Raw genomic sequence first — 14,154 nt, 5'->3', positions numbered from 1 at the left:
CGAGACTGTGGTAGCATGCACAGGACAAGGACACATCTGTACCAGATGAGATCCCAGTGCTGAGAGGAGACATAGACACGTATCCACATCCCTGACTCAACAGCTCTCTCCAATTGATAACTATCAGCAAATGAAAAATTAGTTCTCTCCAATAGAGTTTCATTGGGAATACAATCGACTCTTCACGTCAGGTCTCATGCCCAACTGTAGATGCCCAAAACAAAACAAACTCAGTGGCATCTTTGGAGGTTCTATGTCTCATAATGTTTTGTCGGGGCAATTTTTATTATCTTTAAATTACTTTATATCTTACATCCTATGCATGCATATTATGGCTTTAAGTTTTGTGATTTTGAGGAACTCCCTATGGTTATCTCTGCATCTATAAGAGTTTCTGGTGACTTCTTTCTTTGCCTTTCATTTGTTTGTTTTGTCCTTTTTCCATTTGCTTTTGTTTTGTCTTAGTTTATTATTTAGACGCCTGCTTGTTTTCTAAGGAGAGACAGAAAGTGTGAGGAATCTGATGGGAGGGGAAATAGAGAGACTCTCAGAGGAGTTGGGGGAGGCAAAACCGTAATCAGAATATATTGTCTGGAAAAATGTAATTTTCTACAAAATAAAAATAATAAAACAAAATAAAATAGAGTGTGTACATATTGGCCTTCTTTTATTCCATAGCATAGAAACCCTCCTCTCTTCTCCCAGGTCCTCTTTTTCATAACTGATGTCCTATTTTCCTCATCAAATTAGTATTCTATGAAATGGACTTCTTCACTTATTATCTAATGTGTGGAGTGGCTCTCTGGGACCAATACAATAGCATTGTTTAAAAAAAGGGAGAAGGAGATTTGTAAAGGTGGGACTGGGAAGAGAACTGGGAGAGGGGCTGAAATCAGGAAATAAAGTGAATAAAGAAAGTGAATTGTTCAGGAAAAAAGATAGACATCCCTTGCACATGGAAACTCAACTTTGACTCACAGAGCAAATATCCAAATAAAACTTCAGAGTCCAGTCTTCCAAAGTGTAGACTTGTCTTCCTTGGGTTTATAAAGATGTGATAAAGGAAAGGAGCTGGGGGACAGCAGAGCTTGGTGAGGTAAAGGTGGCCTCTGAGAACGCTCCTGCTCATGCGGACCAAGATGTGAAGGTCACTAGGTGGTAGAGTTCCTAAACCTCTCTGTGCCATTCGTGAGACTGTTGTGAGAAATCAAATGAATTGGTGGACACAAAGGGAGTCAGGGAGTTGAATACATTGGGAGTATTTGCCATCAGCTGTAGAACAAGGCAAGACAAAAATGAACAGAAACAGAAGCAGGAGTAACACAGCTGAAGAGACAGATGCCAGGCTGCACTGAATAGGGTATTTGCTTTGTTATGTGCTAAGAAGCTATGTGCTACCATCTGCTGAAAACTCAAGGATGGGTTACAAGCTCCATCTTTCCACCTGAAGGATATGTTAGGAAACGGTGAGTATTTCTCCAGGGGGAGAAAAAAAATTTGATCTTATAAGTAGGCACTGACTCTAAGTTATTTCAGACATGCCTGAGCATAAAGCTATAAAGTGTGTTTAAGTTGCCTTAAAACAGCTACTCAGGCCCACCTTGGAGATTAGTTGGTCAAGATGAGGTTTGCTACAGCAAGTAACATCCGAGCACTCTCTTTGTGTTTGGCCTCAAGGAACCACATATCAATTGGCCTACATAGCCTGTGGGCCACCACAGTTCTGACCAGCATGCAGGAAGTGGTTCTCCATGCTCTACTGATGAAAACAACCTATAACCTCCTAGATTCATTCACACCAAAGTGGTTTGCCCTACAACCTAAAGGCAGAAGGAAGCCACAGCTTTTTCATGATTTCTCTTAAATACAAGAACTAGAATGACACTTGATCATCCAAGAAGTAGAAATTATTGGACATTATGAATTCATGGTAGCAAGCACAGCAGAATTATAGCCTAGAACTGAGGTCCATGGAGATTTCAAAACTCAGAACTGCCAGTGTTCTCAGAATACAACCTTGTTGTATTATATTTCCAGGAAAGTTTCTCTTTTGTCCTTCCTCAGAATGCACTCATCCTTCCTTAATTTTGTAGATGAGTGTCAGGGACAATGGGCATCACCATTTATTTGCCATGGATAATAAGCTCAACATCATAATTCCTGTTCTCTTGCTTACATATCCTAAATTTCCAAGAGGTGATCTATTTATTTACAAATAGATAAAATTTCCAAACTACGTTTAGAAAATAGTGCGCATAGTTAACACTTTATGTAAAACAACCATAGCTACATTAACTAATGTGGTGTGTGTATGTGTGTGTGTATGTGTGTGTGTGTGTGTGCATGTGTGCAAGTCTTCTACCATATTTTTGGCTTCAAAGTTTACATGAGGCCCTTGTACTAATTTGTTATTACCACTACCATCATTACTATTTAATATGATTGAATATTATAAAGTACAATACTTAAAATTCATAAATAGAAAAAACTTGACATACCCATACTCCTATGCAGCCATCACAGCAATCAGGAAAGTACATGTGCCCATCATCCCTCAAAAATTTCTAGCATCCTTGAAGTTCGTTTCTGCACCCTTCCCAGGCTACAAACAGCTACCAGTCTATTTTGTCACGGTGAACATATTTGTATTTTTATGTACACAGAGCAATCTAATACATATTCTAACTGACTTTTTTGATTCTGCATAATTATTTTTAAATTCATCCTTATAATTTCATGTAGTTTTTTATTTCTATTTGTCGCTGAGAGGTATTCCACTTATGAATACTTTTGTAAGCTGTATTAAACCGTAGGAAAGAAAATGGATTGCAACAACGCCCATGTAGGGTCCCATGGCTACATTTTTGACACGCAACAAAAGAAAGCTCGCAATGGCTTTGGAAACCCAGTCTGTGGGAGGAAAAAAGCAGAGAGGGAAAGCACAGGTCTTTGTGTTCCAGACCATCTGTGCAAACCAAAGAACAGTCACTTCCTGTCTCTGACCCTCAGTTTCCTTATTTATAAAATGCGGAAACTGGATAGGGTATCTCAGCATTAGCATTTTTGGATTCAAATAACTTGCCAGGGATAGCATATGAGTTGTCTTCCTCTAGAAATGCTAGCTAGATCTGAAATATATCCAGCCCACAGCTTTCTCATGGGAACTGCATAATAGAAGTGGTTTGTCCACATAATGCACAACTCTAAGAGGCTTCTTGCAAAGGTTCTTTGTGGCCGGTGTCCACTTGTATATCAGGAATCTGCTCTGAGCTTTAAAGAGAGCAGGACTTCTTCCTAGTACAATATCCTCACCCTAGCACTGACATGACCTTTTGCTTCCAAAAGAACTACAGATAGCAAGACTAGGTGTCAGCTATGGTACCAGAACTAGCCTCTTTCAATTTTGATTCTCTGCAGTGCTTACCCCTTGTGTGACATTATTCTTAGCAAAAGACGAACAAACATCTATTCACAACACACAAGAAACTGATGTCAGAGCAAGGTAGCATCACCAATACCATCAATATCTAACTTGGTAGATCAATGAGTTTATTGAGGCTATTTATTGTATATGGGTGAGAAATTACTTACAAGAAGAATGTGGATGACTCAAATGCAGCTGCAACACCAAAAACTCACACAGGTGGGTGAGATCTCATTAAAAGCTGGAACCCAGGCACCACTTTGGGTTACTGGAAAGAAGCTCCACAGGTAAGAGAGTCTCCTAACTCTTCACTTCAGCATCTTTTCAAACTTAAATGACCTTTGGGAGAAAAGGGATTTATGAATCTTTTAAGTTTCAGGGATTTTCTGAGACTTGGGAGTTGTGGAGTTCTACCCGAAAAGGAATGCTTCAGTTTGGAACTTCCTGTGTCTTGAGGAAAGTCACTCTGAAATGGAACATTTCAGTTCAGAATAAATTGCTACACAACATAACATTCCTCTCCCTCCCTTAACAGATAGGCAAATGTCCACCTCCCAGACTCTCTTCAGATTCTGCAGGGAAGCAGAGCTACAGCTTGAAGGATACAAGAAAAGGAGACTGGAATGGAATGCCAGCAAGGGCTGCTGGGTGAAAAAAGTAAAACATCATGACACCAGGGACAGAGGGAGAGAGGAGCTCCATATCATAATCTCTGGGGAAGGATTGTCTTACCCATTGAACTTCCTACTCTTTTGACTTAGTTCATCTTCATGGAAATACTAGGACGTCATCAAGATTACTTATTGCTACTTTACCTTCCATTTACTTTACAGAGATACAAATTGATGTTCCAAATGATTTAATGACTTCCCTGAAAGCAGATAATCAGCTCAACCACAGGCTCTTCGGGCTCCCAGTCCTAGAGTTAATACTCAAAAATATCTATAGAACACTTTCCAAGAGTAAGAGCCTTGAAGAAATAAAAGTTATACGACGTGGTCCCTTTTTTCACAGATTTTTTTTCCTCCCATACAGAAAATAATAGTTTAAACCTTTTGCAGTAGATGACAATTACCACAGAGACCCATAATTGATCAAAGTATAGAGGATAAGTTATTCCCAGATATTCAGAAATAGTGAATATCTATTTCATACCCTTCTCCACTCATGATACAGGAGTCTTAGGGGACCATGAAACAGAAAAAAATATAAGAGCCAATGCTGGTGGACGACTAAAGAAACAATATATTCTGAAAACAGCAGGGAAGTTACACACTGAATTTACAGGAGTTGAGACAACATACACAAGACCGGCATAAATTCAGGCCAGACAAAACTTCAGAATGGAGGATGGAGAGGTGGGCACTAAGTCCCAGCCCTAGCTAAGGAAATAATGGCAGTTGGTAGCAGCTAGAAGAGGGAGAGATTGTTTTCTTTAAGGGTACAGCCCCTGGGAGGTAGATCATTCTCCAGTAAGGTTATAAACACAAGACATTATTGCAGATGCCAAGAGGTGTTTGCTGACAGAAGCCTGACTCAGCTGTCTCCTGAGATGCTCTGCCAGATCATGACAAATACAAAGGCGAATGCTCACAGCCAACCATAGAACTGAGAATGGGGTCACCAATAAAGGAGTTAGAGAAAAGACTGAAGGAACTGAAGGGGATTGCCACCCCATAGGACGAGCAACAATATTAACCAATTGGATCCTCCAGAGCTCCCAGGGACTAAAGCACCAACCAAAGAGTACACATGGAGGAAGCCATGGCTCCAGCTGCATATGTAGCAGAGGATGGCCTTGTCTGGCATCAGTGGGAGAGGAAAGCCCTCAGTCCTGTGAAGGCTTGATGCCCCAGCATAGGGGGAAGTTAGGTTGGTGAGGGAGGAGTGGGGGGGGGGGGTCAGGGAGAACCTTTATAGAAGCAGGGGGAGAAGAGACAGGGTAGAGGGTTTGCATAGTGAAGAACAGGAAAAAGGACAACACTTGAAATGTAAATAAATAAAATAACCAATAAAGAATAACCAACAAAGCACCACAGGCATCAGAAATTAGTAAGGGAGGGAGGGACCAGGGGAAAGAAAACCTTGTTTTCTCTTTGTCCTTCCACCACAGATCACACTCGACCAGCAAGCTAGTTACTCAGCAGTAAAGGCTTGGAAGAGGCAGTCTTGTTTTGTATACTGAACAAGATGCACTAAAAACGTCCAGAGCACAAGGAATATCTTGAAATGGAGTGTTGAGAATAAAGACATTGGATAATGGGGAGGAAGGTTGTGAAATGCTACCTTCAGGACATGACACGCATTGCTGCAATCAAGAATTCACAGTACCAGAGGCTGCCTATGAGGATCCTGTACAATAATACTAAGCCTGTGAATGAACATTCAGTCATGAATATTATAGGTAATCATGGGGCTCTGCTCTTCCCTGAAGAACAAGTTGGCTCATATGGATGGGGGCAGGGTAGGTAATCAATTGTTTTCAATAGCGTTGTCATCGGCTGCTTTCCCACATTCCAACGGAGAGCTCCATTCACACGCTCACACACAGGGCTCTGGTTAAACTCTAGCTTTGTGGGTCAAAAACCAAACACAAAACAGAGCAAAGAAGACCCGTGAAAGGATGACTTTTAGGGAAGAGGGGAAACTGACAGAGAAGAGGTAAACGGGAACACAGAGCCTATATCATTCAAACTCATCTCACACATACATAAAATAAACTAAGTTTAAAAAAATCTAAGCTAAAAACTCTAAACTGAAATAAAGAGAAAAATAAGAATAAGAAACCCTATGTCTTGTGTCTCCTTTTGTGAGTGCAGGTTCACTCCCAATGCTCTGAGCTTAAATCGTGCAAAAGTTACCCTGCCATGGCTTAGGTTGTAAAACTCTGTTGAATGCAAATTAAATACAGCTGAGTGACAGTGATGAGAAATATAATCAGATTGATGGGTTCTCAAGTCACATTTTTAATCCCTTTCTATCTGTGTCTTGTCCTTGCTGACCAGCCAGATCCCATGTGTTTGTTCTTCCATAGTGAGGCCTGCCCTAGTGATTAACATTCGTGCTCCTTCTTTTAAAGACTGCCTGAAGTTTATTTTGCCAGGATATAATTAGCCTAAACTAGGCTGGAATTTCTTATCCAGTTATTATTGAGGGTGTTCACTTCTATAAAGGTGAGTGTGTGTGTGTGTGTGTGTGTGTGTGTGTGTGTGTGTGTGTGTGTGTGTGTGGTGTTTCTGCTGCCTTTTGATCTGGACTTCTAATCTCAGAAAGTGAAGAACCATTCTGTAAATTTTAAGTTATCTTTAAGATGTAAAATCTGAAATCTAGGACTTCAAGAGTCTCTGGAAACTATGAAATGTCTTCTTCTTGCCACAATGTTGTCAACTTGCTTTGTCAAGGAATTAATGCATTTTGTACAAACAATAGTGACTCCTCCAACATAGACTAACACCTTTGGTGTGTGGTTCTCTGGATGAACTGGCCTCCCATAGTTTGGGGTGTTACTTGATCCACAGTTGGTCTTGCTTAGGAGATGTGGCTTTGTTGGAAGAAGAGTGTCACCTTCCTCCTCCAAAAGGCAGACTTTGAGGCATAAACACTTCCACTGTGGTGAGTTTGCTCCCTTTGCTTCCTGCCTGCGGTCCTCTGTGTGAGCTCTCAGTCGGGGCTACAGCTGCCATTACCTCCTCTCTGTTGCGTTTTCCCACTGGTGGTGATGAACTCATCTCTCTGGAACCTAAGCCCAAATAATCCCTTTCTTCCTTAAGCTGTCTTGCTCATGATATTTATTATGGCAATAGAAAAATACCTAAGAGGATAGAGTAATAGAAAATTTTACCCCATGAATTTTAGATCACTGTTATTCTAGTTTATGAATTTATTAGTAAGTGAAAGTTATTAAAATTAATGCAGTTATTTTTCAATAAGGTATGGAAAAAGCAAATGAGCATCAAATGGCTAAGGGGAAGCATCTTTGAGGCTTCACTTAAAGAAGTTCTGTTCATATGAATATTTTTAAAAATCATTGCATGCAAGCCAGTGTTCAAAAATATGGATGGAAAGAAGCAAGGAGAACAGGAGACAGGAGGGGACTGAAAAACTTTTTGTTTGGCTCCAAAGAAGTATGACAAAAGATATCTGCAGAAGGCCTACGTTAACAGCTTATGAATGGAACTTTATAGTTTTCCTTGTTCTCCAGTGCTTGAAATCTTATCACGTGTATGTATCACTCTTGAAAAAATAATAGTTGTTATGATGGAAGATAAATCTATCCCTTCCTTTAAATCCCATCTACAGTTGTCTTGAGTCAAACTGGGCATCTCTCTGCTATAACAATCTTGTAACAAGTTGTAAAGAAAGGGTTTCTATCTACAGAGGACAGTCTGTATGCCAGGAATGGGCCAAGCATAGCAAATACTGACTTCCTGGGTCTTCATACATTCTACAAGTAGGCACTGATAGTCTTTGTTGCTCTTTGAATGAAAAACGTCCTCCCAAGGCTGAGAGATTCCAGTGCTTGCTCCCTGGTTAGCAGTGTTTGGAGAAGCCACGGAGCAACCTTGCGGGAGGATTTATGCTACTGAGGTTAAGTTTTGAAAGTTTACAGTTGATGTTCGTGTTCTCTTTCCTGGGCGTGGCTCGAGGAGTGATCCCTTCAGCTTACTGCCCTGTCACTGTCCTCATGCCCCTGCCATATGGACTCTTCTGCAAGGACTACAAGCAAAAATAAGCTCTTACTTCATATTTTAGTCATATTTTGTCATGGTAACAAAAAAGTTACTAATACATTCTTTTTGCAGTGAGGAAGTTGAGCCCTCGAATATGACTGCTGGCCACACAATAAAGATGAAGGGAATCCAGGCCTAGGATGGAGGCAGCAATGCCCCTATTCTCTTCCACAGTTTTTCATCTTGCACATACAGAAACACAGATCTTCTTTGCTTAAAAATCTATGCAACACACAGGCCACCACCTTTATTGCTCAAGTTTAATTTTCGGTTCATCCATCCTTCTCTTCTTTGTGTATCCACAGACCTAGAAAGCCCTCATATTTCACAAATGGTCTCCCACCACCCCTGTGACATGTGCAGATGGGCACAATCCTGAGCAGTCAGGTGGTAGGATAAACACTTCGTGAAGAGGGAAGTAAAACACTGACTGCTGGGTCCCAGACACAGGCCCCGATGCCTTGCAACAACGGTGTCTTAAGGTTCCTATAAAATTTATTTGGGGCTCTGACTTTCCTACTAAATTTTCAGTATATGAAGTTTCCTCGTCTTTCTCCCACTAAGATCAGCTGTGCCTGCATTCCAGCTTTGAGAACCCACTTTCAGGATTTGGGCCAAACGCCTTTTTCTTTAGGATCGCCTGACTATCTGTTGCTGTCTTCCTGGTAGTGCTTATCACAATGGATTAACTGAATTTGCTTATCAGACATGTTTGCAGATAACTGTTGCCTATTCTAGAACTGTGAAATGTGAACATGGCCTGGACACAAAGCTGAGTTGGACTTAATGATGGAGGATGAAGAACAAGAAAAGGTAGCTAAAAAAAGACATGACCAATAGCCAACTTGTGACTCCTGTGCTTTCAGAATTCATGTGACATTGAACCAATATGTATAAAGAGACACGTGTCATTTGTGGAGAATAGACAATTTAGTCAGGGGAACAAAACTGGTTGTGTGTGTCTGTGGAAAAGTGAGGGAGGAAAGAAAAATGGAAGAAAAGGCAGAGTATATATGTTGTTAAAGCTTATGTGTGTTTATATATGGTTTATACGCATGTGTATATATTATATATAGCATAGCTTACCCATGCATGCATATGTATGTTCATATATCATATAACAAATTTATCATAACTACAATGTGTTTATGTATAGTACATATATGCATACACAATACACACATACATGCATTTATACATCTGTAATCATATGGATTATTTGTATACATCTGCATAATTTGTGTGTAAAACACATACATAATAATATTCATTATTATATATTTTGTACATATACATATAAAATAATGTGTATATATATATACATGTGTGTATGCTGTAATACAGTTAATAGAAGATTTTCAGGATTATTAGGAAGTGGTAGGAAGAACATTTGTTGTGTACAACACAGATTTTTTTTTTAGATTCATACATTTTTTGTATGTGAGTATTCTATATGCATGTAAACATGCATGAGAAAAGACATCATATCCCAATAAAGATGGTAGTGAGTCATATGTGGTTTTTGGGAATTGAACTCAGGACCTCTGGAAGTTCTGTTAACTGCTGAGCTATCTGTCTAGCCCCACACTACAGATTTTTAATATTTAAAAATCCCAAGTGCCTATGGCTTTCTTTCTTGTGGTGAGCCACTAAAAAGAAAAGAAACAGCCAGAAAATTAGGACGTAAATGTTTTAGTGAAGCCTCACCAGTGAGTGCCAAGCTAAAATAAAGGTTAAAAAAGAAACACACACACACACACACACACACACACACACACACACACACTACAGTAAATATACCCAATTGAGGAGATGAGGAACGACTTCTTTGGATTTGATAATTAGGAACATCCCAATGCCTATTTTACTCCTACTTCGAAAAAGATTCTAACCGTATGTGAGACCCGCCCTCCATCTCTAATGTGAGATGCTGCTGAGGAGGATAGCTATTCTACATCCCTTATGGTGGTGTTTCAAAGACCAAGTGAAATAAAGGGTGAAAAACATACAGATATGATGTGTTAGCCTTTGCCACGTGGCCGGTCACCTATCTGAAGTCTCCCATCGTGCTGAACAAGGCATTAGCTGCTGACTTGGGGCTTGGAGAAAGTGTTTCTACATCCAACACTTTCCATGTGTCTGGTTGCCTTATCTCATTTCTCTTATAGGGCAAGGTGACATGAAACATTGTTACAGACCCTGACCTTGAGCTGGGATAAGTTGTTATTACACCACCTAGCTGACTTTGGGTGCCCAGAGTTCTTCACTGTAATAACAGCTGCACTCTGTAACCCACATCTGCCTGATTGTTATCTTCCTTCACCACTCACTGTGCTCATGACCGAGGTGATGGAGCATGTGAGCGTGGGGCTTCCTCCTTGGATCCCTCTTTCTCTTTCTGGAATGTTCATGTTTTATAAATAAGTGGGATCTTTCTGTCCCAGCCTGATTCAGTTTCAGACAAAGGAGGTGGTAACTTCAGTTCAGGAGCCAGGAAAACACCTCTGAACTAAGATGGGACAAGAAGCAGACGCCAGACACTACGACTGCATCATGGGAATGGTTTAAAGATAATTCCCAGGAATCTCCTTTGATAGACAATGAAGAGCAGCTCTTTAAATGCTTCTTTAAAGCTCCTAAATAAGAACATTTAGGTTCATATATGATGAGCCCACAGTGCTATGCAAAGTTACAGACTTCTGACATCTTTCTAACGGTAGCCTTTGTGATCTATATGCTCAATTTAACATTAAAGTAATTAAGCTGCAGGTAGATGAGATGTTTGATGGCAACATCTGTATGGCCAATGATTTCTATGACCGAACAGCCCAACTGCCTCTTCTATTTGTCTGAATATTGATTTTCACCTGTGATTTTTATACTATATCCTTTTACAGAAGACAAAACAGGAAATCTAAGATTGGAAGTTACTCTCACCTTCTGTTAAGAACAAGCTGTCTATTTTGCATTTGTGTCTTCATTAAGAAAATAAACTATATGAAAACTCCAGGCTGCAGGGACAGCCTTTTAAGGGTCAGTTGTACTAAGAAGGGGCACTGCCCTAAAGTGGGGCTGAATTTATCATCTTTCCTAAGGCACTAACTTGGTTTATCACGGCATTGTTTTGATGTCGTTACCCTAAGTTACCCTACACATAGCACTCCAGAAATACAGTGACTGGTGTTAATCCCCTATAAAATAATATACAGTGTAAGTTTTTCATGTGCTTCTTATGTCAAAACCAGACAAAAAGCATTCTGGATTAAAGCAATCAGATAGCCCCTAGCATTCTTCCCTATAACCCCCCCCCTACTCCTGTCCCCTGCCAATCCCTACCATCAAATTCCTCTTGCCATGGAAGGACTGGCAGATGCTTCAAAATCACTGAGCAGCCCAGACACAAATACACACACACACACACACACACACACACACACTCACACACACACACACACACATACACACTTCCCATTTAGTTTTTATCTTTTAGGTCGATCAGGAACGAATGCTTGTTAAGTTCATGTTCTTTTTATTTTTAAAATACAAATAAAAACTCTTTCAATATAAATATATCATTTCATTCAAAAATAGAAAAAAATATATACTATAACTTTGGTCACTGCCCAGCAGGAACAAGTTTGATTATTTTAAAGAGTCAGAAATCACCAACAGGTGTAGTTAGCCCAGTTCCAGTGCAATTTCATACATAGGAAAGTCTTGGTTCTAAAGAAATCAGCCTAGAGATCATAATGATTCAAACACACCACGCTGAATGTCTAACTTGTTTCCTGAAGTCAATGATACTGGGATGAGTTGAAGTTTGACACCAAGACTACAATTAAATTCATATACAAACATTATATAAATTACTTTGCCGGGCTGCAGAAACACATTAGATTTTTCTAGCAACTTAAAAAGTTACTAACTTCTGAAAGCAATAACTCAAGTCTGTTTTTCCTTCTGGTTCAAGTGTACAATACATTGATCTCCGGAGAGCATGCAGCACTCACCGCAAGCACGCGGGCGCTCTGGGAGGGGCGCGGACCGCAAGGTGCCCAGAATTTTGTCCCAATGTGTAAAGTAAGGAGCAAAGTTGCAGTTGAACTGGGAGTGATGCAGGTCGTGGTGAGCCACGCCCCCATACCAGCCAAAGGGCACAAGCCTATGAGTGGACCACGGGAAGTCGTAACCTGAGTGGTCTTCCACGGACAGCCAGATGTTAACCACGTGAAAGGTGAAGATGGTGAGTGGGTGACACTGAAGTATCGCGACGTTCAGCACGTCGAAGAAAGTCAGAGAAAGCAGCTCCCAGACGCTCATGTATTGAGTAGCCAACGCGAAGGAGGATGAGTTTTGGTGATGCACCTTGTGGAAGGCGCGATACAGCCAAGGCACCTTATGGTGCAGCAGGTGCCACGCGAAGATCTCGGTGTCGAAGAGCAGCAGGCAGATCAGGACGTGACTCAGGAGTTGGGAGAGCTCCGGGGCCTCCCGCGGCAGGAGCGCGGGGGTGCGCGACCAGTGCAGCAGCGTCAGCGGGAACACGAACACCAGGTGCTGGTACAGTGTCAGCCCCAGGCAGGGCAGAAACTGCCTTACGGACGGCGAGAAATCCGGGTGGATCTTGTAGCGTCTCAAGATAGGCACCCAGGGATACAGGACGTCTAGCACCACGAACGGTAGGCAGAAGCCCACGTAAGTGATGATAGAAAAGATGACTGGGAAGAAGGGAGAGCGCGCAAACTCCTCCCTGGTCCTTATGGTGTCCCAGAGGGGCTGCAGGAGCAGCTGGCTGGAACAGCCCAGGTCTTGGAGCTCTGAACTGTTGTGGCAGCTCATGCTGAGACCGTGTCCCACAGTTGTGATCTCCCCAGTCCCGCCGACTTTTCTTAGGATTGCGGCCCCGCCCCCAGTGACGTCAGCCTTCCTTCCCTCTCTTCCCTGCTACAGAATTTTGCTTAAATCAACCGATTTGGTTCCTGTCTATGTTCTAGTTCATAGCTTCATCAAATCTCCCCACATGCAGCGGCCCTTAAAGACGGTCCCCAGGCTTAAAGAACTGTTCGCTCTCTTTTCAGCTGGCTTACTATTGAGACCGGGGTGAGCGATTCCGCCTTGAGATAATTCACCTGCCATCCCCCACGAAGGAGTTCATCGCCCTTAGAAAGTGCTGTTTCCCAACTAAAGCAGAATTCCCTGAGTTTTAAAATATCTGTATTTGGCTGTGTAAAGACTTATTCTACATCTTGGAGGTCTCTGAGTGTGCGCACCTCACCCCGCAGTGCTGGTACTGGGTGCGTTGCAAAAAGGGATAGAATCCTTTCTGCAGAGGGAACTTGACATCCTCCGAAAGGGAACCATCAGGCTTGCAGACTTTTTGGAAGACTCTCCCGCTCTGTTTCCCTTAAAGCCCTGTGGTGTCCTGAGCAGGAATCAGATTCTGCAAGACAGCAGTCCAGAGGGCAGCACTTCCAGCCTTTGCTCTAGGATACAGGGCTGAGGATGCGGGGCTTAACACCCACAGAGGATCACTCGACTGGGCTAAACCTCAAAGACCTTTGGAGGGGCTGACCCCATAGCCTCCCGTGAGATGCTCATCTTCCCTGTCATGTCCTCAGAGGTCCCTTAGGCTCCGACTTTTTACCAGCCCTCAGTTTTTCTCTACTCCTCAACCCCTGGATACCCTCTCAGACAGCAAGCCTGAATGGCCAGGGAGGGACTGAGTCCAGGAAGGGTCAGTACTATGTCCGGGGAGAGTCTCCACCCCCCCCCCCAGAGGCCAGCACAGAAATCAGTCCCAGGAGGCTGACACGTGTCACAGGAGACCCCAGAGGAAAGGCAGGGGCCATTCTCCCAGTGTTTCCTACTTGTATTTGTGTCTGTGCATTGGTCTTTGCTGGAAGCTGACATAGTCTTATGCAAGTGTTTCTTGTGTTATTTTCTAAGGAAAACAACAATGGTGGCTCTAGGAGCCTGCTGGAAGCCCTGAAAACAAAAGGG

The 14,154-nt window shown here is 42.0% G+C and overlaps 1 protein-coding gene across 1 annotated transcript; it reads right to left on the bottom strand.

Moving 5' to 3' along the window:
- Window positions 1-12,096: 12,096 nt before the first annotated feature.
- CH25H (cholesterol 25-hydroxylase) lies at window positions 12,097-12,993 on the bottom strand (the record flags this gene model as incomplete). Its single annotated transcript, XM_080912737.1, has 1 exon — window positions 12,097-12,993. One exon carries the CDS (start codon window positions 12,991-12,993, stop codon window positions 12,097-12,099), a length of 897 nt encoding a protein of 298 aa, XP_080768863.1.
- Between the last annotated feature and the right edge of the window lie 1,161 nt (window positions 12,994-14,154).

This window comes from Micromys minutus (assembly GCF_963924665.1).
Source record: "Micromys minutus genome assembly, chromosome: 2".
NCBI lineage: Eukaryota > Metazoa > Chordata > Mammalia > Rodentia > Muridae > Micromys > Micromys minutus.
The sequence above is the reverse complement of the archived record's forward strand: the minus strand, read 5'-3'. Positions and strand labels throughout refer to the sequence as shown.